At 48.8% G+C, this 26,901-nt stretch overlaps 1 protein-coding gene across 1 annotated transcript in view; it reads left to right on the top strand.

Moving 5' to 3' along the window:
* LOC131263084 (protein apterous-like) overlaps positions 1-26,735 on the top strand; it is a 56,943-nt gene extending 30,208 nt beyond the window's left edge. The window contains exons 5-8 of the mRNA XM_058265232.1: positions 18,505-18,678; positions 18,759-19,024; positions 26,113-26,309; positions 26,565-26,735. Of these exons, the coding sequence (XP_058121215.1) occupies positions 18,505-18,678; positions 18,759-19,024; positions 26,113-26,309; positions 26,565-26,735 (808 nt within the window). The remainder of the gene's footprint in view (positions 1-18,504; positions 18,679-18,758; positions 19,025-26,112; positions 26,310-26,564) is intronic.
* The last annotated feature ends 166 nt before the right edge of the window (positions 26,736-26,901 follow it).

Below are 26,901 nucleotides of genomic sequence, written 5' to 3'. Positions count from 1 at the left end.
CCCTTCTCGCCTTTTGGGTCTTTTTTATTTTTGTTCAACTTCGCGCTCTTTGCTCACCGTGGCGTTACGAAATTCGAGACCGGGAAACCCCGGCAACACCTCGTTGCCTTCCTCATCACTCCAAAGGGGTCCTGCAGTTGCAGTTCAGTCGTCACCGACCTCGGGATGGACAAAACTGCAGCCAGCGAAGCAACCCTTGAGCCCTCGGGTTTTGGTTCGAAGGGCGACGCACGCAGATGATCGGAAAGGGCCGCCATAAAGTCAACGGTTATACTTTTGGTTTTGTTTCGGGTTTTCGGGGCAAAACCACCAGAAGAAGGTCCGTTGTCCAAGTTTATGGCCGCGCGCTCGTCGTCGGACTTCGGTTTCGAAAGGCGCCATAAAAGAGGCGAACGCGGGATCCAGTCCCGGGGGCAACCGGGTAATAACGGAGCTGCTGCATTCCCGGATGCAGGCCCGGTGCAGTCCTCGGGTGCGCCAGCGGAGTGGCGCCCTGTGTCGAGCGGATATGGATACGCCTCCGGGAGATTTTTGGAACTGCAGCTAGTGCGGGATTTGAGGTTTTCAGTTCTTCTGTGTCTTTCCCATTTATGATATTTGTTGTTGCATTGTGCCATTGTGAGCTGTTTTCGGGCGTTCCATAAATGTCCCTTTCGGGTGGCGCGGAGGGCGGCGGTAAAGTCATATAACTTTGATGATCGGTTTCCACTCAATGAGCGGCCTCTGCCCGTAGGCTTTAATAAATTCTCTTGTTCAAGATAAAGATTTTTAAATATTTTAGAGCCTTCCAAAATAATGCCAACGTGCTGTAAATTTCAGCTGTTCGCAATAACCGACACCCGAATGGCCCGAAGCCCTCTTGATCCCTCCACACATCGAAAAGTGAGCTGTCTGTCAGATGACAGGCATCCTTGGATGTTTTTTTCCTTCTCTCGATTCTCATGCGCTCACTTTTAGCATTAAATCATTGCTCTTTTGACTTAAACAATGAATGGGCTGCAAACAAAACAGTCAGCAGCCTTTTGACCATCGCAGGTGGATTGAGCCCTCGCTGTCGTCTTTTTTTTCTCGTCTCTTTCGGAAACCTCTAGCGATATCACGCAGGGCAGGGCCTCTAGGCCAGCCAAAGGGTACCCAAGTCGCGGCGCGGCGGATGATGGGCTGTAAAATTTATATACTTTTTTGGAAGACCGACCTGAACCTGTCAGAGCATGAGGAGCAGCATAAAACTGACGTCTCTAGCGAGGGGAACCTGATGTAGGCGAGGGTAAGAAGCGGAGTCAGCCGTACTGTGGATGTGCACCAGTTCGTGGAACAGGTCGTCTGGCAGTGTTCTTCCGCTGTTGAGATGTTAATCTTGCGTTAAACATGCAAGCATTTATTATAGGAAGTACTTTATGTGCATGATGGGTGCCCGAGCCATGGGTGATTGCTTTCTGGCATTGCGCTGCAGAGTTCCCCGTTCCCTCCCGTAGAGCTCATTTTAATTTACCACCAGTTTTGACTTAAATTCTTTGAATAGTTCTGCACTACAGAAGACTTTAACAACTGCTGTACTTTATTTATCTTTTCCCAAACGCATGTTCTCATCCAAGAATGGCTTTAAGATGTCGGAATTTTTAAGTCCCGATCCTAACTGTCGTGTCGTATGCCTTAACGTTGTTAGCAAAACTGCTATCGGAAATTATCTTTTCTAACACTGTTCCTCCATCAGGCATCTTTAGCATATCTCACAACGACTGAGTTCAAGTTGAGCTTATGCCACCATTCGGTGGAAGGGTGAGCTCCATTTAGCATCCAATACACCTTCTCGATTAAGATGTTCTACCAGTTAATGGCCCACGACAGAAACCGAACGGGAAAGCGGGACGTGCTTTGCTGCTTTGCAAGACGATATTCATAAAGGTCTTACGAGATCGTGCTGACGCAGACGCTGATCTCTACTTTTATTTTTGCACCAATGCGCACGTCGTGTGATTCATGGTCTTTTAACAGCTTTATGATGTTCACCCTCTTGCCACCCTCGCCTGTCATAACAGTGCGGACAGGGGGTTTGCGAACGGCGGCGGCCAAGTGGGATCGATCGAGTGACGGAAACGGATTGACAGAAGAGATTTTTCGCCCTTTTGCGCGGTTTTTTGTTTTCTGTACCTCGTCCGCACTGGTCCTTTCCCTTTTTCTTTCCCCTTACGCAAATCCATCTGGAAACGTTCTCTCGCTGTACCCGACTCCCGACGAAGGACGCAAGTGACCATCCTTTCCAGTGTTCGGCTGCCAGCCCGGGCATGATAAATGAGTCCGGTGACATTTTTCGATATGATTGATTTTTCTGTCAAAACTCTCTCCCTCTCTCTCCTTCTGGGTCCTGGCACAAATCTACACTTACCGGACCTTTGGTGACCGTTAGTGTGGCCATGTTTACGCTTTCAATATCATTCGCCAAACGATGACAGGTCGATAAAGAGCACTCCCTCTAGGGGCACACCGAGTGTGTGGAAGGAAAATTCCTTCTCGTTTGCGTATGGCTGGTGTGAACCGGGGCAGCTGGTATTGAAAGAAAAAGTTGTCACTGGAGTTGTTTGTTTTTGTTTTTGCATGTCATCATGCTTGCGTTGGAACCAGCTTGTTGGTGCAATCAAAACGATGTCAACCTCAATCCACCTTCTGGGACTTCAGCCAGTCTCAGTGGGTGAATGAAGCCGAAAGTAATAAGGAAATAAGGATGTTTTCGTTGAGGTCCACGTGGTAAAATTCCCAAGAGACCATTGAAGTGGTGTTAGAGTTTCATAAACTTGATCGGATTTTAAACATTTATGTACACAACAGTGAATTCTAAAGGGGACGGTGTTTATGTGTAATACTTCCTTTATAAATATTAATGTGTATTCAAACATCACCTGAGTTTTATCACAAAAACATGCTGGAAGATATAATCTATCCTGGTGCCTGAATAAATTAATATTCTTACACTCATTGTTGAATCTTGCAGATATTAAATGCAGTGTTTTGAACAAGTTCTTGACTATACTGTCATATTGAGGGAAAATGTCCAATTTTGCAGAGTCCTATCTTCGTTTTGGTGTGTTTCAGCTTTGCAATGGAACATTAGATGTCCGGCACTGAGGCCAATCGACCTTCTTCGCATCCTGTTATTTTCCCCGCCCGGCGCTCCAAACCGACTCTTTTGATCGGTAAGAACGATCGAAGCCGGCGAATGTCGGAGTAAATCGAACATGCGAGATAAAAACTTTGTCCAACTGGAGTAGAAGTTTTCCGCTCGGCACCGAGCTGACAACTTAATTAAAGGGCGCCGTGCGGAGTTCACGGGGCTGGGAGATGCACGACGTCAGGTGACACGAGTTTTACAAGCGCGACTTGTCGTGCTCCGTCCTGCCAGCTCGATCGGTTCTTGGTTGGTTCTTCCCGGTGGAAGGAATCGATCGGTCGTCGGGTGGCAAGTCGTCGTGTTATAAATTATGCAAAGGTGTAGCCCGTCCCGCTGGCGGTTGGGTATTCACGCTGGGGTGGTAAAATGTTCGGGAAAGAACGCAGGAAGAGAAAGGCGAGCCAGCTCCGGGGTCGCCGCTTTCTTTGACGGTTCTTGGGAACCCAGGTCTGGGGGACTCACGGGGCGCTAGGGCAAGAGCCGGTTTCGCCGACCAAACGGACGGTCCAATTTTGTAAGGGTTATGGCAGTTTTATGGCTTTTCGTTCCCAAACGTTTATGATGAGATGTATCACTTTTGGACGCACTTGGTCGCGCAGATCGTGAAAAGTCATAACGCCGCGGAGGTTCCGCCACGAGAAGGCGCTCCGTATCACGACTCACGGAATGGCGCCAAATTCTATGCCCACCGTGCGGCGGGCTTTCCGGGAGGGGAAAGCGTTGGTTTTGCGGTCGGGCACGTTTCGGGAGATGGTCCTCTGAAGATGATCGTCGGCGTTGGTAAATGGGCTGGTTAAGTTTTATTGGTCCCATAAAGATTTGATCAAATCACCCGGCCCGCGCCGACGGCTAAGGTTTTTGTGTCCGAAGGGTGGCAGTGGAGGGGAGAATCGGGAGCTTGGAGAGGCAGTGAATGAGATTAATGCGTGTCCAGACCAGGTGAATCGTTTTTGTTTCATTTGTTGTTCCAAGGCACAACCGAACGGGCCGTTTTGTGGGTGATGAATTTTTGTGCTAATTTAATGACAGTTATGATTATGCACGACAAAGTGCATGATTTGTTGCAGAGGTTGGCAAATCCATTAAAGAGGCTGTAAAAAAGACGATTAAATTCATGACAATAGTTTATACTTTTAAAAATAAATAACATCATAATTTTCATATTGATTCGGTTGCTTGGAATAAATTCCGTTTCATTCATAAAGTCATCAGATTGTTGTTGCCTTCCTGTTCTCCAACGTTCTGGAGATTCCATTCCATAAATCCATGGTCTCAAAACGGAATGTCTCCACACTTACTTCCCCTAACGCACGCTTATCTTCCCATATCCCCCGAATGGATATACGAACATTGTGAAGATTATTTCCCGCGTGATATTCCTGCCTGGTATCAAAGTGTCATTAATTGATGATTCAATTTTTGGGCCCCCGGGAGGCTCCCTTATGCGACTTTATGGTGAGCATTCTTCACGAAAGCCCGAAACAACCGCACGGAACGATCCGGTGGTCCGATAAGTAGCTCAAATGAAGCATGTGCTCCCCAAAAACAGTCGAAGACACAGAAAGAACGTTCCACAGGCGAGTCTCCGGTCGCTGCGCCAAAGTAAAGATTAGTGTCCGCAGATTAGGCGCTGACAGGAAATGGCTTCACTCCTTAACGGTTGCTAATGCGCGCCCGGTTCGGCGTCGGCCGGCTGCCGAAATGGGCTCTCCCATGGGCCGATCGGGTCGAGGAACAAATCGGAAATTTATTCAAATGTTCACCCGCGATCTTCGACCGCGAATGGTGGTATTTTCGGTTCCGTTCTTCCAATGCCGTTGGTTTTTTGGTGACAATCCTCATCCCGCAAGGTGAAGAATCGCGGTTGATCGGTTGGTGCTGGGTTAGAATTTATAGGATCACCGCCGGCGGTGGCAGCGGAATGTGAGGCATCGGAATCGCGAAACCTTATCTTGGTAGCGTAATCTTTGCGGGAGAATGTGTCCAATTCTGGACGGCCGGAGAATTATTGGTGCGAATCTCATTATGAGTCATTAATGGTGACTTAGAATTATCACTTCTTCAGGCGCGTAAGGCGCGGGAAGAATGGAACGAGTGGTAAAAGATGTCCGCTGTTCAAAAGAACGACCTATAAAATTTGATGCCTTCCCAGAGGCAATCCTTCTGGGATATACCGAATGGTATTCCTTCGTTTCTACCTTCTCGAGAGCAGCTGGCTCTAGAACCACGCTGTCGTTGTTGATCGTGCGCCAGTATAGCGCGTCCGACGGGCGGAGTTCGAGACTTCGGGAACAAACCGGGTCAAACCAGGATCTTGCCTCGGGCGATGGACAACCTATGGTAGCTGCCGCTGTATGTTCCCAGCCCTTGGGAGTCTCAATTGACACCAGAGCGGAAAAAACACACTCACTCCCGTGCTCTGGGGCGTTTCCCGCCCATTTCTCAGTGTGAGAGACCGCCGACCGTACCTGGAAAGCTGCAGGACTCTTTGGGACCGGGTTTGATCGGCGGTCACAGGGCGTTTAGCCCGGCGCAAACCCCTCGGTGCGGTGCGATTGGACAACCCGCAGCGATAATACGACGGTATCGGAGCGTCGCTTGTTTATCCTATATCTCAATTACGTCGAGGGGCTTGCACTGCTTGGGGGAAAAGATGGTGTCACTCAGGGGCCCCGGGAAATTTATTCGGGAAAAACATATTTTCCTGTTATTGCAATCCATTGTGTGGCGGTTGTTTTCGGTAGGACGAGCTCGATCCCGGGCTCCCGAGTGTTTGCGTTCGCCCCTAAAGCGTTCGCTAGTTCCGTTTCGGCGGCGGGGAACAGGATCCGGGATGTAGCGTTGGCCAGCGGGAGGTCTTTTCCTGCCTGTATGCAAACAAAGCATGAAAACACACCTAACAAATACCCGTTCGTCCGAAAAGCGATCGACTGACACAAGAGGGGTCATGGAATAAATTCGATAATTACGGTATTTGTTTAAGGATAAACACTGTCACGCATGATTTCGAAAAGGGATTTCGTGGGCTTGGCTGGCCGGTTCTGGCTCGGTTGACAGGAGGGGGTTTTCCACTATTGTACCGAGCAAGGCCCATCGATGCCCGATGGGAATCGAACTGCGAACTCGTGGAAAAGTGTTGCGACTGCGGTTTCGTTTCGGTTACGGCAAAACCCCGTCGATCGGGAAGGATTAGTGACTCGAGGGCATGTTCTGGTTTTTAAAATGAATTTTAGAACTTCAGCCAGTAACGGAAAGAAGTAAAAATCTGACGCCGGATATTCATGTAACAACAACTGCCCGTTCTGCCCATTTAGGTAACGTGGAAGACATAACAATTTAACAGCTTCATCAAGAGCAACGTTTTGCTGATGGCAGGTCATTACTTTTTCCTTAACTGACTCCGATGCCCGGTTGGCCGACATGTTTGGAAACGATGCGGTTTTATTGCCGTCTACGTGATGCTTTTGAGCGTTTTGAGTTTCGTTTTGTTTCAATATTTTTACGATCGTTGGACATATTTGGACCATCATTCATATATTCTACCCCCAACCCCGGCATCCCATCCCGTTGCTGAAATGGTTGAAAGAATGAACCGATTGCATCGCGCGATACGATGAAATGGCAAGAACAAAACGTGTAGTTGTTTCACTCATTATTTGCATAATCAGCACGTTTCGCCAGTGGGCCATAAAATGCACTCCATAAAGCGGGACTTGCACTCCCGGGACCGGCGGATGTCTGCTTGACGTTTATTTTCCCTCAGCGCGCTCGTTTTTGCTCGTTTTGTTTACGTCCACTCCGACCGCGGTCCGGGGGGGGACTTGCGCACCGGGAGCAGGACGACATAAAGCACAGTGGGCGTACCGGCCGCTATCAGCACGAGGCCTGCCTACTCGCTGAAATCAAAACTCGGCGATACCAACCTGCGCGGACACTGGTGTCCCCCTTTTATGGCGCCTCAACGATATCTTGCGCAAATCGTAATCGGATATCTTCGCCGTCCTATGCGATGATCCTTATCGGATTCCCCGGGTCCCGGGTTGATCGGTGGCGGGATAAGGCAACCCGTCAGGTGGAAGTACAAGTACCGCAAATCCCGCTCCGAACACGTGTAAATATATCATCTGCAACGATTGCGGTTTTGCGAGAACCCGGAGACCTGGGGACCTTAGCCGCAAACGCGTTCTTTTCCCCCGTTCGCGAGATCGTCATCGGCGGATCGTGGGTCCTGGTGGTTCTTGATTGTGCGACCAAGTGCCATCGCGATGCGTTGGACAGACGTCTTGAACCACAGAACAGCGCACGGCAGTGTCCACGTCCACAAAGTATGATTTATGCGTACTGCAACCGTGCAGTTTATTACGAGGTTTTATCGTTTCGGTAGGCATGTATTAAAACAAAAAGGGAGAAGAACACAAGTTGCAGGTTTTCACTGGTTCCTACCATCCCACCGGAGAGGTCAGAAGAGCCGGCAGAAGCGCGATGCGATTGTTGAAGATACTGCCCGCGATCTACTTGTACGGTGATGGACGGTTCGGTCATGGTGGCGCATAAAATTCCCATCCACACTTTGTGACACATCGGTGCGTGACCGTTCTCCGGACGGTGCCTGTCGACGTGTCCCATTTGAGTCACGATCGGTATTCGCCGATTAGGGACCCCCTGAACGCGGGAATATGGACGACCTTGCCACCTTTCTTCGTGTGGACCGCTCGCTTTCTGTCGCCAAGCTGATCGTGCGAAGGTATCACATTTCTTTGGTGATAAAAAAAAGACCACGAGACGGAGGGAGAACGGGGAACGCGCAGGTCTCGTGCGGTCAAAAATGCGTTCAAACTGCGGCCAGCTACGGCAGAGGTACGCCACTGGGAACAGGAAAATCACCCAATAAATTAAACCCGCCGTCGACGGGACCTGACAGGAGCAAGATTTCGTCTCACCCGCCTCGAGAGACCCTAGGGAACTGCAAATCCTTACGTTTTCGAATGTGTTCAAAGCGGAGACTGTGTGTGTCGATGACGTTTTGTCTTTAGCCACCTTTCGAAGTCACAGCTGTAAATCAGACATTTTACCGTCCGGTTGCAGAATCGGTAACGGACCGATGGGACCGTTTTACGATGCGTGTCAGCGTCCGATCTGTGGTCAGCTATTGGGGCGAAGACCCATTATCAGGAAACGGTCTGTTTGATGAGAGATTTAAATGCCTATCATTACGTACCGACGTATAGCCCTAGCTTTTAATCGCTCGAACGTTCTATCAAATCTCCCAATTCGGGTAGTTTTCGTTTTCTCCTGCAGGCTTCCAGAAGTGAAACCGTTGCTAGACTCTTTTGCATCTGGCGTTCTGTGTCGGGAATGAAGGAGGAACCATGGTTGGAACCCCTTCGGTTCACGTTGATACCGAAATGATTCCATAGGCTTTATTTATTATTCCATATAGCATTCATTTTTATTTCAACGCCTGTTCCCGGGTGACAGTTTTGCCGAGTTCTGTCACCCGACGTCAGTGTTTCGAACTCCCACTCGTCTTTCTCTCGCTCAACCTCCAGCTACCGCAGTAGCCTTCGATGAGGAAGTCACCGAATGGCTTTCGGGAGGACGCCATTGACTTTTCGACAGGTTCACAAACTCTTCTGGCTGCCTTCATCGATAAACGCACGACCGAACGCTCCGCTTGTTCGACAACGTCCTCCCGAGACGGTGAAGACATGGACGTTTGTCTCTTCCTCCTTGTGTCCCACCTTTCTTTCCCCCCTCCCAAAGGAGAGATATCGGCAGGAGCCGGGACCCCGATGATCATACGGCTCTGTAGTCGGGCGTTGTGTCGTTTTAGTGAGTTGTTTAGCGTTTATCAGTTTCCCATCAGCATCAGCAACAGCAGCAGCAGCAACAGAAAACCCTCCGCCAGCTAGCGTCCCTCGGTCCCCCGGGCCGCCTCTCCCGGTGCGACAGATATCATCGGTATCGGTCTACACCATCGCGGGCGCGTTCCTTATGTTCACCCGCTTCTTGCCGTGTTCCACCCCTGCCTAAGCTGCTGAGTGTCGTTGCTGAGAGCTGACAGGTTGGCCGTAGTTCTTAGGTTTCCACCACCCGATCCCGACGAAGGGTTCTCCATCTTAGTGTGTGTGTGATTTTTTATTATCATTTTATAAGAAAATCAATAAAAAATATCTTAATTTTAGATCTCCTCGAATACATTGCTCGGGCGTTTGGGAAGTCGTTCCCCGTCCGGTTCGCGTTTCCCCCCTCCGGCGACCTTCCCCCTCTCTCCTGGTCGCCGAGACTCACCTAATGGTGATTTGTGTTTGTACGCGCGTGTCCCGTGGTGGCTGTGGAGATGGAACTGGACGCGGGATCGTCCTCCCGGTGGCTTCTCCACCATAGCGTACCTGACTAAACGATGAATATGCCTCCGTCTCGGTAAACCTGCGCGAAGGAAAACACCCGTCCCATCACGGTCCGGTGGCCCAGCAATCGTTTAGGGAAATAATTTACGGTTATTATTGCGCGCCGGGCGATCCCTCCGGAGGAGCTTTGGGGAAGAAATAAACCTCGGTGGGGGAAAATAACTGCTCGCGATCAGGCCCGTGGTTGGAAGATTTTCCTAGATCTGGTGTTGGATTGTTTTGTAGATCGGGCGACGATAGGGTTCGCCCAAAGTGATATAGTGGTTTTCCGAGACTTACAAGAACTCGTGAAACTGGAGCCCTTCGCCTGATGTCGCAGCTTTCGGGGGTTTAGCTTTCGTTCCGGGAAATTGCCTGGCCGCGGCCGAGGCGTGGGAGAGTTTTCGAACAAAACGTTGGCTCGTCGCGACACTGAGGCGACACTGTTGGAGGTCATGTTTACATGATGAGGTTGAACTTTAACCGGAATCGGTGAATGTCGAGTGGGACCACCTTTGACCAGGTGGTTTATTTCTCCATCGATTTACCGCTGTGCCTTCCTGTAAGATATATGAGGCCTTTAAACGATCCCTTGGATGTGCTGCTTTTTGTGCAATTAATCGGCAAGTCCTTGAGCGCAAGATTTACACCTGTGGCATGCGGCCCGACGCTTCGGTGCAGAACGTGGTGTAGAACAAACTCAGAATGTGACCGTTGAGTGTTTAACTCGCCTCTTTTACCATCTGAATGTTTTTAAACGCCGCTTCCTCTGTGATACTTACCGTGACCGAGCAAATACACGACGACAGTAAACGCCAAACTCATAGGCCATTGCGGCGATCGTAAAGCGTGTGCGCGCGCGCGCCCGCACACGCGCACTGATCCATAAATTCCGATGGCGGTAGTTTCGCGAATATGACCGCGTCGTCAGTGTCATCGTAAAGTTGTTACTAGGCCTTGCGATAGGCCGTCGCGGCTCTGATTCATGGTCCGATGGCAAACGGCCAGCCGTACGGCAACCTGGCGATATATCTCAGGGTCCGTTTTTCCCTCCGGTCACGGCTATTGGGGACAATATTTGGTGACCGTTCATTTATTTTTCCTTCGCTTCAAGAAGTGGCTGTTGAAGTCGTTTCGTATGTTTTTCTCTCTGTTTCTTGCCACCGCCAAACAGTTGTCGGAGAACCAACTTACATACATTAATGACCATCGATCGCGCGGAACTTTATGTAACTTTCAATACCCATTTCATGTAAGAGCAGCGCCGGGTATTTTTATTTTAGTTCAAAAGAAGTCAAAGTAGAGTGTCGCTTACTATAAAAAGAAGCAAATAGACCAACGGTTATACAACATAAGAAGCGGTTATCCTTCAGTGAGATGAGCTTGGTTTTTTTTAAACTGGAAGAAGAAATCCTTGCTTGAGGGCAGAAGAACCTCCAAAGCGGTTCCATCACGGTGTAGATTCGGAACGGCATTCCGTGGCGTTATGCGGGACCATTTAGACGCATCTTGGGCACATTTCCGAAAGTCATAAAGCTTAAATTTACGACAAATAAATCATTCCCGGTCCGGAGCAGCAGCAGCAGCAGCAAATAAAAAGAGTCTGCAAAATTTAAAACGAAATGAGCTAAGCGGTTGCGGCCATTCTGCCCATCGCAAGGCGAGCCAGTCTGGCAGTCAGTCATTCAGTCTGTTAGTCGGTGTTGGTCCGTTGGGGCATGGATAAATCCAGTCGAAGTGGGGGGATCCGCTTAGCATGGGCATAAATTCGCTTCGGTCGGTGGAAAAGTGGAAAAACGATGATGATACCTACCTGCACCCCACTGCTTCAGACCGATGCGTTGTCTCTGTCTCGCGCCCCGGTTGCGGTTGGCGAGATCTTTTTTACAACCTGCAGGCTAAAGCTGCCAGGAACGAAAGCATGTCGGAGATCGGTTCTGCCTAACCGTTTGTCGCCTTAACGCGTTCGAGGTTCGCCCGTTGCTTGCTTGCGTTTCCGTAACCGGAACGAATCCGAATCACCTTCCCCCCGACCCCCACCACCTCCAATGCACTCCAATGCGAAGACGAATGTCGTCCAGCGCGAATGGGATTATGATGAATGCTTGCGCCCGAGACATTCGTCTTCCGTGAACGGGTACATGATTTACGGATATCTCAATTTAGATATCATATTTTACAGTTCGCCACCCTTCTGCCACTCATGTCCGCCGCCACCGACACGGGGCGGGCTGGACTGGCCGAACGGGGATGATAAATTTCCTCCCGTAGCAAGCAGTGTTTCTGTGTGCGTATGGTTTGCTTTCGGGCTGGGTTGTATTATTTTTTTTTTCGTCCTCTCAACCCTTCGCAACCACGAATCTCTGGAGGGAAATTTGATCCTCTCATGTTCTGTGCGCCTTGTGGGCTTGGCTTGGCGGCGCGTCTTAGCCGTTCTCGTAGGAACCGATTTCGGGTTTCTTCGCTTTCCACCAACCAATCAGGACGTTTGAGAGGAGGGGATAAAATATATCGTCCCTACGCGAGGGAGCTGCACCGGGTGTAATTTTACTTCCCCGATTCCCAAAGCTACGAAGCCCGCAAACGCACAAACAACGGAAAAGAAGAGATCCCTCCGAACAAACACAAGGTACGGCGTAAACCGGGCTATGCGTTCGCGAAAACGGCGACATGTGCGCTGTTTATAAATCATTTTCCAAGCAAACACATATAGGCCGAAGGTTCCCCACAGATGGGTGAAGACGACACCGGATGGTGGATGGTTGTAATGTTCTGTTCCCGGAATCAGAGCAAATTTTTCATCGGAATAACAAATAAAAATGCCATTCCTTTGTTGTTGTTCTCGTTTGCGTTTAATTTTCTTGGCGTCACATTCTTGCGCTAAACATCCGAATGGAACGGAAGAAGCTGCTTCTTGGGAGCTGCTTTGGCACCTCGGGTCTACAATACGTGGATTTAGAAATACTTCCCGTTCAGTTGGTATGAAGACAATTTGGAAAACCGTTGAAACGATATTGGGGCACATTTGATGGAATATGAAAAATTCGCGGAACAACCATTTAAGATTGACAATTCCGCCTTAGCAGTTTTCCTGCGCCACTGCTGCAACATCGGTAGTTCAGTTATGCTAATGAGCCGCGTTGGAATGGCGCTTTCGTGGAATTCGGTCGGCAAGGCCGGTAAGTGGTACCACAAAGCAGCCCGACACCGCGTGTGCACACAATGCGCCCGAATTTTCCACGGAATCCTCGCAAATGATCCATCATGTTTCGGCGGCAATCGCACTGAGCCGCGAAATGTGTACCCGGAATGCTGTGTGTTCCTTCCCGCGGAACGAAATGACGGCGAATTCCGGTTAGCGGGGGCCCGACGAGTCAAAATATGATGTGCAAAATGCAAATGCAGCGGTTGCACTCACTGTTGGTTCGTTTGTTCGTTTGTTTTCGTGAACGGAAATAATGATGTCGAGTGGCATGACCGCATGCTGCGTAATGTGAGACAGCGGAACAATGAGTTGGGGATGATTTTCGTTTCGTTGTGATTTGTTTTAATTTGTTCCACAAACACATCAGATTTAAAGGTGTATAGAGAACATGTCTAATATCCCAAGTTTTTCCATATAGTACAGGCATTTTCCCCAAACTTTAACTTCCCTTTGATTAATGACGGTGTGAAGGCTCATGCAATTTTTCCACTCCACACCTGAATGTAATGTTCACCCACCGATAATTCATAAACCATCCTCAAATACAACCAACATGACAGGTTTCCCCGCGGGCAGCTTCTGCCGGCCATCGCCGCGCGCATATCGTATAATCGACCGAACGACGAGAACGATTTTGACAGCTTTCGACCGCGAACAACTGTGAGATAGTCAAAACAGCATGAAACGGGAGCGACACGTGGCGCTGGTCGTGGTTTAAACTGTGGAGAAAAAACCGCAGCACCGTAAAACCGAAAGCAAAAACCTAGACAGCAAAAAACGGAAGCGGGCCGGGGAGGGAAAAGCAGGCATAAACAAAACACTGTGACCACAAGTGAAGAAAAAAGAGCTGAAAATTGAAAAATTATGCAAATTAAATGTTAATTTTATTTAATCAACGAGTAATTTATGAATATATGAAAAATTTGAATAAGAGAGACGACAGAGCGCAGCGCTCCGGGGTTGGAAAAGTCGATGCGCGAGAATAAGGTAAAAAAGCTAAAAACATAACAACAAAAAACAAGGAAAACCAAGCGCACCTTATCCAATCGCCAAACGTTACGCGCGCCCAGCAAATCTTCGCCGTGCATGTGGAAGTGTTATGTACGATTGTGTGTCACGATGGGAAGAAGTTACGTTTCCTTCGTCCAGGAACACCTTTCTCAGAGACGCACCGAAGTTTGGGAATATCGGCCGGTGAATGGGAATAGCGGCCGCAGGAGCTGAGGAGAAGGTTCTCTCCCAGCGGACCGAGGGACGAAGTGGTAATCAAGGAAATATACGAGGACAGCCCGATACTACTCATTTGTATTCTGAGCTTTTAATAAAGATAAGAACGAAAAACGAGAAATGGCTTCTAGTGGGCCGGTTGATCTTATTTTTCCCGGCTCTTGTTGGTTGATTCTCTTTTTCGGCTGCACGTTGGTGGCAATCGCCCGGCTTCGGTTGGGCATTCCTCTGGGAAAGTAAATGACTCTGTTAGGCGGTTTCGGGGGAATATCGTCGGATTAAAGGATAGGATTCTGCTTACAGGCAAAAGGAACGCACCGGAGTTGAACGGGTGCTAAGTGGGTCAATTAATTTTTTCGGACACCATCGATTTATTTCCGAGCTTCGCAGTGTTGCAATCACGAGGTGTCACGCTCTGGCTACTCTTCCGTGGTCCTATTTGGTTGCTTTCTTTCGTTCTCGTTTTGGACGGTCTTGTACTAGTCGGTAGTTATCAATAATGTGTCAAATTTAATAAACGACACGCGGGCTGAACGGGACCTAATTTATGAAGCGCAGAATACGGTCTGTCCGGGGGACGCAATCCGTGCTATCGGCCGATGATAAACCGAAGCTCGTCCAACGCACCCTCACTATCTCATAATGTCCACCAATGGTTGTGCACGACAATGTCCGGCGAGCGCAGTTCCATTGTGTATTCTTTTTTTTTGTAGGTTCCCCAAAACGTCCTAATCATCTGTTGATAGAGAGGTGAGCGACAATTATGGTAATTTTATTGAGCATCCAATGCTCGAATGGTTATGGATTCGATGAAGCAAAACTTTTCGACAACCGGTGGGACCGTTTTTGGGGCCTTTCGTGAGTCTCATTTGCCTTCCGTCTGTTATTTTTAATGTGTGAAAGATCCCACGGGTTCGATTAATCACGGCCAACTTTTGGGGGGACTATCTCGAATGTTCTTAGCGAGAAAAATGAGAGATTAAGATAGCTTGCCAGCGCGATATTGGATGCTTCTTTTCGCTTCAAACGAAGGTAAAAATCGATCAGCATCCTACACGAATTCGGGAAGTGGTTAAAAGTGAATGTTTACCGTATGTCGAGCCATTTTGTGTGTCGTCAAGCCGGGAGATGAGTGCCTTTGTCTCTGTCGAGAAGTGAATAAGTTAGGCAAACAAGCTTCGGGGTTTCGAAAATGGCCGACAATTGAAAAAAAGCGATGGTGGTTGCTTGTAACAAGAAATTATTCCGTTAAAGCCAATTAGTAATTTTCCAGACTACAAGAAGCAGATGTGAAAAATCTTTCTTGAATTATATTTCTGTAAATAGGTAACTGAAGTAGTGTTGTCCATTTAGCTTGCACAATACTGTTTGGCAAATCAAGGTACTTAAAAGCCGTGTTTGGCAAACACAATCTACAAATATTAAATATTTACTCTGCAAAGAAGAAAGACTCCATTAATTGAAGGTGACGAATGGATTTGCATGGCAATTTTCTTAAGTGCGACAAATCCCGCTGATGCTTTGCATACTTGTTGTTTCCATTAAAGTCATTCACATCACATTCACCGGATCGAGTACCGAGCTATTCTTATCGAGCACGAATACGGCAGGCCTTATGCCCGATAGTGAGAGTTTATCATGCTATTTTTACCCCACCGCAGCACATGTTCAACGTTGGCATCAATGAAGAAGTGAACGACACGTTCAGATTCCCGGTATTCCTAGCCGCACTTCCCACCGTGGTTTGTGAAGGCCAGATCTCGATCCCGAATGGCAGATTTATGAATGAACCACTGAGTGTTGGCCACATGTTGGACATAGATTTCGGGTGCTTTGTTTCCCACCCAGCTACCTCCTCCCTTGTCTACTTGTGTTTTCTATTCACACTTGGCGAAGATCGACCCGCTTGGGGAGCCCGAGATTCCGGGCGGACTGGCAGATTCAAATCTGTTTTCCACCACCCCGACGGAACTGTCCGTCAGATGGGTTTTTTTTCTCTCTCCCCGGGTCGAGGTGAGCCATAAATAAGGAAATTTGTTAGCCATCAGGTCGGGTTTCCCAACGAGCCAAAATAAAAAAGCAAAACTAAAATGGTGGAGCAGGAAGCGAGCGGATCGAGTTCCGCGATCGAACAGAGAACCCCGCGGGACCTCTCGCGCGTTCAGTTATGAGTTATGATCGCGCCCGAAGTATTCGCACGCCGTTCGCTGTCCCCAAAGTCGTTGACGCATCCGCGGGAGCTTGCGCGATTCGCTGTCGGGGTCAGGATGGGGTGTTTGCGCCCTTTCCCTTTCCGTCCCCCCCAGCGAAAGAAGGGAGCGTGATGAGAGACAGGGAGGTTACGCGAATATCGCGCGCGTCCCAGCAGGCGATGGACAAAGCCGGGGCCACGGAGGAAGGCAGGTTTCGCTGCGTTCTTTAGCTACTTCTTCAACGAGGCGCGGGTTTCCTCGGTTCTCCCTGGGATAAGATATACAAACACAGTGTCCCACTTTACCTACAGCCACCCGTCACAACATGGGGCTCTGATTTAAAACTCGGTGACTCCGTCAGCGGCAGCGTGGAGCTGAACCGAGCAACAGGAACAGGGCGGTTGTGCGTGCGGCGATTGCCCGATGCGATATTATTGAAATTTTTACGACCAACAAACAAAACATTAAAGACCCCATATAAGCCTGCTAAAGAGCCAGCGAGCGATAACAGTAAAACCCAATATTTTATGTCTCTATTTATGAATATCTGCCCCGGCCTGCCCGCTACCCCGGGACCGGCTGAAGTTCTTCGTACTTAGCGGTTCTTGCGACTTCTTTGGGACGTGAACGAATTGTCCTTCTCCTTTGAACTTTCCTTCGGGAGCTTCGCGAAGAGTGTGCATTCGAAAGCAGAACTCATTTACGCGACGGTGCTAAATGCTGTCAAAACCTCCTGGCTGGTAGTTGCGTCCGGCAATGTTCGATCGAGTGCCCGCTGCGTTCTTCGGGTCCGCGATCCCGCGAGGGCGAGTGAGTGAGTGTATAATTTTGCATCCAATTTCGAGCCACGTCGACGTAGGACTCCGTGCGGTGATGCGGTCACTGCAGGTGTACACGATCGTTAACTAACTTCTCGAGGTCGAGTTTGAGTTTCGGTCGGATCGCCGCGGGGGTGAGGGGGTGGGCAATTTTATAGGAATATAGATTAAATCATAAGATCATAAAATCAGCATCCCCAGCGTGACGAGGCACCCTCCGAGGGCGGCTATCCGCTCGGAGTTCACTTTCGGCTACGGAACGCAAAGAACGGAACTGTGTTGTCGGTGGCCAGTATGGGTCATCCCGGGGCAGGGGGAGAAGGGTTAACCACAGCAAGTGGTGTGCGTCACCTTCGTCTGCGCGTTGTCGTTGGGGAACTCAGGAAAGCATAAACATCGAAATAAAATTTCACTCGTAAAAACGCGACGTCCTGCGGTGAATGCGAGTGTGGTTCGTCCGGACATTGGGAGAGTCCGAGCTCGTGGCTATACGCACAATGCACACAGTTGGCGTAGACATGGTTTACGACGCGGTTTAGCCCAGGGTGTCCTTATGGAATTTCGTGTAGGTCGACCCGATCGCAGGCAGGGGGAGAATAATTTGTCTGCGATGGCATAGAATATTTTAATAGACATGATTTTGTTTACGGTTAGAGTTAACGGTTAGAGGTTCTTTATGCTCGCGAATTTTACTCGCGAATAGCAAATGCTTATGAACAAATTCTCCTGAATAGTATGTTTACCTAAGAACGCAGGCGATCTTCACTAGCACGCAGCAGTTTCCATTTCCTTTTCGCTGGATTTTTGTCGAAAGAACCGTTTTTCTGATCACCGACAATACACTGTCATGCTTATCATAATTCATCGCGGTTACAACGACGCGGCACTGGGTTTGGGACGTTACGCAAGGGTGCGCCGTGGTTGCAAATGCAACGATCCTCGCCTTCGTCATCCATCCTGTAGGGAAATGTCGTAGGGAAATGGCGTCACGGCCCAAGAGGGAAAACATTCCGGGACCGCCTACGACATAAATTTGGAAACGTTCCGTTTTTCCACCGAACTGGAACGGGGTTCCCGAATGTGGCATGTATGCTCTCCCTCACGTTGTTTCATCTGTTTTTCCCTCGTTGTTTTTTTCCCGGAATTTCGGAAGACCGCGTCGCTGGTGGCCCCGGTTTCTTTTTGTCGCGGTCTCTCGGACCCAAAAGGACACTTGTTGCCGAGGGCGCCGAGGTAACGCGAGTCGAGGCAGGGTGAGCCGGTGGTATCTGGTTAGGAACGCGGATGTCGTGGTTCGTCTTTTTGCCCTCCGCTTTTGGGATTCGGAAGATTAATGCGCCGACCGGAGTGGCGTCTAGTCTAGAGAGCTCATCGTTTAATGTGTAATTGGAAGACGTCGCGCGAGTGAAAATCGAAGAGGCATGGAAAATCATCTCGTTTTAAGGAAAAAGCTCGTTACTTAATAATACGTTTGTCATCCGTTTGTTTCGCCCCCCGTTCTTCTTAGGGTATTCGGTTCACGGCGATGCTCCAAGTGTCTGGCCTCGATTAGTTCCTCCGAGCTGGTGATGCGCGCCCGGCATCTGGTTTTCCACATACGCTGCTTTTCCTGCGCCATCTGCAATACGCCGCTGAACAAGGGCGACCATTTTACGATACGGGACTCGGCCGTCTTCTGCCGGTAAGTGGTGCACACACCAACGCGCGCGACTTCCAACCAATCATCTTCTCATCGTGTTTTTTCCGTTTCCTTTCTCATAGATCACACATTGAGCTACCACCCCTCGATCCGACGACGGCACCGTCGTTGGGAGGGATGCCGATGCAGTGCCCCTACCAGGGCGCCTACGGAACGTCCCCGAACGCCCCGCTCAGCCCGAGCGATTCGACGACGAGCGGCGGCAAGCTGAACCCGGCCACCTACTACCCGCCCCACGGCGTCACCGGCTTGCCGCAGCAGCCCCGCCAAAAGGGACGCCCCCGGAAGCGGAAGCCCAAAGACATCGAAGCCATGACAGCAAGCCTCGGTGAGTGTGTGTTTCGTTTTAGGATCCATTGGTGAATGATTATGATAACAGCGGTAGTGGAATTACGAGCAGTTTTCATGATGTAATGTTCACATATTTATGGGGTTAAATTATACCTTAGGGTGGAAAGGTGGAAAGGCTTTCCTTTCAACCCGGCCCGTTTGCCATTCATCACCAAGGAAGGTTATCGGAACCACTAGCATCACGTGGTACAACAATCGGATAAGGATAGCAATTTATTTCCGACAAATATTTATGATTGTTTTGATCGCCATGTTTCGGCGACCTGGGGTAGGATAAACACGAACATTTGTTCTGTTTTTTTTTTTTTGCACAGCGCGTCGTATAGATCCGCTCGCCATTACCATTCGGGGTCTTCTGCAACGGACAGTGTTGCGATCGCGTGTCTTACCGCTACCTTACCCCGAGATAAGCTAAAACGCCGCGATCAGGATGAAGTTCGCAAGCGGGCAAAAGTTATGAAGATACCCACGTCCGGCTCCAGCCCCCGGCCAGGGGCGCCACGGCCATTTCCCTGCGTGCTGGTGTTGCGGAGTGGCGAAATAAATAAATAAATATTTAGCAACGTGCAGTAACGTTTTCGGGGCCGGCAGCGTGATGATGAACGATGCTGATACGCATGCGCATAAACTAGCGAAAAAGACATCTGCGTTCGTTCTGCGTTCACGCACCCCGGACGAACGATGGTGGTGGTGAAGGGACGGGGACTGGCACGGAGGTCTCACTTTGGGCGCGATAGTATCGGTGTAATTGCTTCGGTGAGCTTCTCGGCTACCGCTTCAGCAAAGCTAGCCCGTGGAGCCACGGGTTTATCTTCGCTCGCTGGCGGCATTTCAATTCCGCTCGGCTCGATCCAACCGACTGCCGGCGAGGAAAGAGGTTAACGAGGGGGGCTTAGGCCGGGTTGACCTTTTCCGTTCGTGTTATCCATCCATGCTATTTTTGCAACCCCTCGCTGGGGGGTTTAGCTCCTCGCCCCGGAGCTGTCTGAACGGGCGCGAGCAGATGTTCCCCTTTGTGATGGTTGGTTTTTTTCTGACTGACAGTTGTGTGTCGGAGAATGTGGTCGCGTTTTTGATCCGTGAAGCGACGGGTCACGCTGGCTGGTGGAAGTGGAATATTTGTCAAAAATTGAATATGTTGTAGACAAATTGTAGAGCATAACGACGGAACATGACGCTCGAAACTACCGATCGCGTATCCAGCGATCCTGTGCGATGTTTAACATTGTCAACACAATTTATCAATTTTCGAGACATTGTTTCTGTGCGACTTTAAGTTCTAAATTAAATTAAGTTTATTTAACATGTTTCTTTTTTAAATGACTTTTTAAGTTGTTTTTAGAACAATTAAACATTGCGTATCCAGCGATCCTGTGCGATGTTTAACAATAATTAATCCATTTCAATAAAATTTATCCATTTCCGGAACATTGTTCCTGTGCGACTATAAGTTCTAAATTAAATCAAGTTTAATTGAAGTGTTTTTTATTTTAAGAATTATTTGACTCGACTTTAAATAACTTTTTTTTATTTTTCTTAGAACAATTAAACATGGCGTATCCAACGATACTGTGCGATGTTTAACATTGTCAACACAATTTATCCATTTCCGGGATATTGTTTCTGTTCTAAATTGAAAGTTCTAAATTAAATTGAGTTTATTTAAGGTATTTTTTGTTTTTGGGCATACTTGACTCGACGTTAAATGGCTTTTTAAACATTTTTCTTAAAACAATTAAACATGGTCACCGTTTCGATAGTTTTGGTGATGACCTTAAAAGCATGCAGTTTAGCAAACTTAAACAGAAGCCATTGCGAGTGCTAATGATACACAATTTACAGTCGAGATCTGCTGCACGAACACATCATTCAAGTGAAAAACGGTATCGATGAATGGTGCCGTTGCATGCTTTCATTGCTCAATCATTTCTCTAAACTCTCCTTCCATTGAGGTTCCGTCACGAGCGACCCATAATGACGGTACCCAGTGGCTTAATTGGGCGTAGACTTGATGTGACTGAACTGACTCCCCACCTCGGTAAAGGCTCCCGGCTTTCGATTTCCGGCAGATCCCTGGGTGGGTGCTTTCCTTTTCAGCGCTAGCGCACCCCGGAAATGGCTTCCGTGTTTAGTCGGTAGCATACGGGGCGGGAGGAAAAAAATGGGCCTCAGGCTGCTTCCCAGAAGCTGCTACACTATACGGCAGGGAAAACATTCTAATCAGAAGCTGGAAATCACGGCATCGGCAGCACGAACGTTTACCTTTTGGGCGGGAGATGTTTGTTGATGTCGATGAGAGATTTTTGGGAAGTGACTTAAACTGGGGAAGTATTTAGGAAGATAGGCATTCAGCCTTGAGGTGATTCCTAGAACGGGAGATGCTTCTTTTTTTTTGTCGGGAAGCTGTGTGATAGAAAACGGACGATCGCTAGCTTTCGGCAGGTTCGTTTATCTCTATTAGCACTCTAGAAAATTGGTTTTGAAAACAGCCAGAGACAAAAGCCAGAGCGTAAGGGGTATTATTTTATATCATCGGCAAGCAACGAGGCCACCTTTCGAGGTCGCTGTGATATCGTCTTTTTTATTCTGCCGCTTGTTTCTTCTCCGGTCTATTTTCGGTCGGTAGGAAGAAGCCCGGTTTGCGCCCGTCCGACAGTAAAAAAGTCGAAAAGTTAATAAACATATCATAAAGAAAGAGATTGTAAAAGGTCGAGGGTTCAATAAAACAAAAAAAAAATGGAAGAAGATACTCTAGACCAGCGCTCGGCGTTCCCAGCGGGGTAAAGGTTCTAGTGAGAACATGCGGTAGGGGACATAAAGATACATACACCACATGAAGCTCGACGCTGGGTCTCGCATGAGGACGCCGTCTTCGGCGAGTGCTGTGAAAGGCGTGTGCGGGGTGTAAAATGACCTGTCGACCGGTTTCGAAGGACCCCGGATGGTAGGAAGATGCTTATCGGAACAGATTCTCGGCTGGGTTTTTTTTCTTCTCCTTTCTTTCACCCGAAGAAAAAGTTAGAAAACTCCCCAAAACACTTCGGAGACTCGGGCAGGTTTTTGTCATCTGGCTCTGGCGATGGCATTGGATTACAGGTTAATTTATGATCGCACCAGTTGGTTTCGGGTCGGCAAATGACCTGATTTTTCTGTAAATGCCCGAAAAGGAAGGAACGTTTCTTTCTCCGAGTGCATAGGAGTCGCCTTATCGGAGACGCATTGAGATGTAACTCTATCCCGGTGCGGCTCGATAGGATTTTGAATGTAGAGCCTCATTTATCACTTTATTGTTTTCGAAAAAAAATACAAAGAGATAGGAGAACGCCTGTGCCTTTCCATATGTTTGTTTACTTTAAAGTAATAAACAGGATCTCCTGAGAAATGTTTGTTCGCCATTAGACCGGCTATTTAGCCTTAAAACATTTATGTATGTCTAGTGTGTTGAAAAAAAGACGATTTAATTTAATCCGATTTTCGAACTATCCCTACAATTAAGATGGCCACTTCTCAGAACGATTTCGCAAACTCAAGTTGATGGATTTCTCGTTAGTATTTCCGATTAATTGAACACGACTAAGCATGTACCAATTTTTGCAGACCATTTGAAATAATTATCTGTTTCCGAGGAAATGTGCCTCGAAAAATATCCTCTTCTGTGAATCGAAATCGTAAAACATAAAAATCTGTTGAAAATGAGGCGAAGCGGTTTTGTGTTAGTAGGAACTTTCCTGCTCAGTGGCCGTAAAACAAAAGAAGGAAAATCGTGAACGTCTGACTCCAGCGCGTTCCCGAAACTCAGTCGGCCGGTTTCCTTTAAATGTTTTATTATTTGTTCGATTTTTATGACTCCTTTATGATCTGTGCACCTATTGGCGGGTTGGCGTTAAACATGTTAATAACAACGTTCAACAGAAACGGTTTGTGCGTAGGTTCCCTGGATTTGGTCTGGACGATCGGGTCCGTGGGACTCCGAGATCCTCGAACGAAGGATGCCTTTTGTCTGGCGGCGTTCAAAGCACAAATCAGGTTTTGAAATTTCAAGGACTGCACGGATCCTGCGTTCGAGCATTTGAGCAGACGAAACGGTTGATTGGAAATTTGTTTGGGGAAGAAGTCAGTTTTATGTCAATGTTTATGTTGGTGCAGCAAAGCTCCTCTTCCAATGGTGGCGGCAACCACTCACAAAGTGCAACCGGATCGTGCCATCGCTTCCTTCTCGTGGGTTGAACAGGAAAGGCAAATAAAAACCCAACCGTTGGGGAAGAAGTTCCGAGCTCCATTGTTTTGGGAAATGATTAACGTGTATCCGGTGAAGTCTTGTGGATCCACACAAGGTAGTCTTCTCTGGGCGCGATCGGTGCAAAGGCAAGTTACACTTTGGATGGGTGCATCGAATTGGTCGGGTAACCGTGTTACACTCGCCGGTCGGTCTGTCTGATCGAACCGGTTTCGATGAGGGTTTCTGAGCTCCTCCCTCTCCTTCGGATGCTGATTGGTTTTTTCCCTCTTTAGAGAAAACAATTTGTTCGCCGAATGATCGGTTTCATTTTAAAATAAATGTTCACTGGGAAACGAAATTGGTTCCTTCGATGCTTGTAAATCATAATTTTACTGATTTGAAATAAGGTTTGTTGCATCTGTTAAAAACAGTTTCGTCTGGAGTGGTCATTTGAAGTCTTTAACTGGATGGTTTCCAATCACTAATCTCATCTAAGAACCAAAAATAAAACAACAAATAAAACAATAAACGCTTCGATGACGTCGATTCCAACGCCCTCCGGCTGGTAAATGTTTCGATTTCTTCAGATTTCCTCGATTTGACAACATCGGGCGCCTACGGGGGTGCACAGTCTGACAAAAGACTTCCACACAGAACCAAAGGTCCAGACCAGAAAGACCAATGAATGGTTGTAAAATTGTAAAAAAAGAAACGATCTGGAAAACTCAGAACGAGTTCCTATCAATAAATCTGAGGGAACGAAAAAAGATCCCAAACCAAAATCATCCAAAAGAAAACCCGACGAACGGAGGAAAACAGTATCATTGTCTGGCGCGTCAGTCCGGTTATTTCGAACCCGGTTATTATTTGCTCTACGTACCCCCTACGTTATCCTTTACCCTCTTCGCGCCCGCGATCATAACGTATATTTTCCACCTTAGCCACATGGCCGGAGGGTGGACATCGGGGAGGTTTTTTTTTCGTTTTCGCTTCTGTTTGTTACCTCACTGGCGGCGGCTACCGGTTAATATTTTCGGATCACTCGAGAACGGGCTGAGAAAGGGAAAAAAGAATTCACAGTACGCTACCACAATACAACACAGCCACTTGACGGAGTTTGCGAGACGAGGCGTACCGACGTGGCCGGACCCGGCGGTGAGCATAATTCCCCCCCGGGTCAGCATAATTCTAATAGTCTGCGCCTAGCCGCCGCGCCTTGTCATGATCCGTTTCGGCTAGGTTTTGGTCTTTCGCCTTCTGTTGCCCTTTTTTTTGGTTTTCAATTTCGCTTTTCGGGCCGGGTATCGAAAGGCTGCCACCTTCCGCCACGATCAGCCGGATGGATCGCGACCACGATCGTCGGGCTGGTCTGTAATTTGTCTGAGACGATCAGACCGGGGCGTTACACCAGCTCTGATATCCGATCCGGTAGCCATTCCAGCCGGGGTTTTTGCAGCAACCGGCTCGACGTTGTCGGTTTTGGTGCTTTTGGAGGGGGCGGGCTTTGTGGGCTTTAACTACGATTTAGCTACTGGAAGTTGGTCGAGTTCCGATCGATCTCACCCACCCACCCAACGCGCTGGTCTATGATCGTTTCGAATCCCATTGTTGATGGTGTCGGGGGAGGAGGGAAACCTCAACTTCTCGACAGCGTTCGTTTGCGTAACAGTTCGGTAGTTCATTTTGGAAACGCACGGAAAAAGAATCACTCGCAACAACGAAGTACCCTAGATAATGTTTTATAACAAAAAACCAAAAACCTCTTGCTGTAAGCGTGGGAACGGTGGCCGGGCTCGTAAAACAAGGAAGGGAGTCCGCGTGGTGGACTTTAGGGTTGGTTGTAAACATTTTTGGAGGCTGCTTTCCATGAGCCTACCGAGATCTGTTCGTGGCACCCAAGTACGGACCAACCGCTCGTTCGCTCCTTCCGTTGCCCTGAAGGTAATTTAAACGTGACGCTCGGTTCACCTGTTGCTTTTGGATGTACTGTAAGTTTGGTCGTCATTACTTTCGTGACAGCTTTTGGGGAGGTTTCCTTTGGGCAGCTTCCTCCCGGTTTTGGGGAAGCGATTTACAAAGCTGGTGATCTTCCTGGAAACACATATCGTGCACTTGTACACCTTTGGACACATTTTGGACTATCTTTATTCATCTAAACGTACCCCTCGGGTTGCCCCGCACCCTGCCCCTGCCCAGTGCCGAGACCGATTGAGACATCGTACCGGGCGTTTGCCTTTTACGATTATAGCGTACATGGCTTCTTTCCTTTTCGGTTTTATTTTTCCCTTGGCAAAAAGAAACGACCCTCGGTCGGCCGGCCGGTGTGTCGTCGGTCAGGGTCCGAAAATTCGACACACCAGCATCCATCCGGTTCAGCACCGGAGGTTACCGGGGAGCCTCCAGATGAGCCGAGGGTGCGCCGCTGTTGAACTTCGGCGGTAAAACTTTGCTCGCCCCGGCCTCGAACTTTTATGGCGGAGTGCAACAAAAACGTGCCCCGGCAAAGGGAAGCTCACAAGGATGGCGGGGTGCGGGGAGGGGAAGGGAAGAACAGCCTTTACATCCACCGACATACAATGAACAAGTAGCCAACAGCTTACGTGTACGCCTCCGGGCGCTCTCGGATGGGGTGATGTGAGGCCGCACCGTGTCTTCTTTCCCTCCTTTCAAGCTTCTTGTCTTTCACGAAAGGAAGCACCCGAAGGGGAGGGGGAGTTGGGGGAAGTGAGTTGGCAATAAAAGTAGACTTAGATGACCGACGCAAATCTACTTACCAGTCGAAGCTAATCCGAGCTGTGTGGGGATTTTCTTCTCCCTCCTTCTTCTTCGCTCTTCTTCCCCTCCAGACCTCAACACGGAATATCTGGATCTGGGCTTCAGCCGGGGGCTCGGGTCGTCGTCGCGCGCCAAGCGGATGCGTACGTCCTTCAAGCACCACCAGCTCCGCACGATGAAGTCCTACTTCGCCATCAACCACAATCCGGACGCGAAGGATCTGAAGCAGCTCTCGCAGAAGACGGGCCTACCGAAGCGGGTTCTTCAGGTGAGTTTACGTGCCGGTCGTCGTAATCTTGACCGGTAGTACTGATTGCATGTTCATTTGAAGTCCATAAACTTTTTTCGAACAGTTTTGCTATAATTTAATTTTCACTCACACAGCTGAGATTGTTTTGCTTTTTAAAGGACTTTGGATGAGAAGAAAATACCTCTTTAAAATGTTCACCTCATCCCCATTTTATTGACCCAAAATCGCACCCATACTAACGTTTGCCGTTTTTTTTGTTCGCCCATTTCGCAGGTTTGGTTCCAGAACGCACGCGCAAAATGGCGCCGAATGATGATGAAGCAGGAGGGCAAAATCATCGATTCGGACAAGGGCGACGGTTCGCTCGACCTGGACGGCTACGTGTCGCACAGTCCCGGCTCCTACATCATGGGCGGCCCGGGCAGCCCGTCCTCGCTCGACTAGCAACATCCGACGTCGCGGCTGCAGTGGCAAGTGCATCTCCGACGCTGGATCCGACGGTTGCTGAGTGGCGAAGGTGGATGTCCACCCGACGGCGGCGCTGGTCAAACGCAGTGAGAAATGTGCGAAAACGAGCGCCCGGAGACGGTAACCTCAAGCAATCGTGCGG

This window comes from Anopheles coustani, chromosome 2 (assembly GCF_943734705.1).
Source record: "Anopheles coustani chromosome 2, idAnoCousDA_361_x.2, whole genome shotgun sequence".
In the NCBI taxonomy this organism is placed as follows: Eukaryota; Metazoa; Arthropoda; class Insecta; order Diptera; family Culicidae; genus Anopheles; species Anopheles coustani.
Note: the sequence above shows the minus strand (reverse complement) of the source record. Positions and strands in the feature narration are given on the sequence as shown.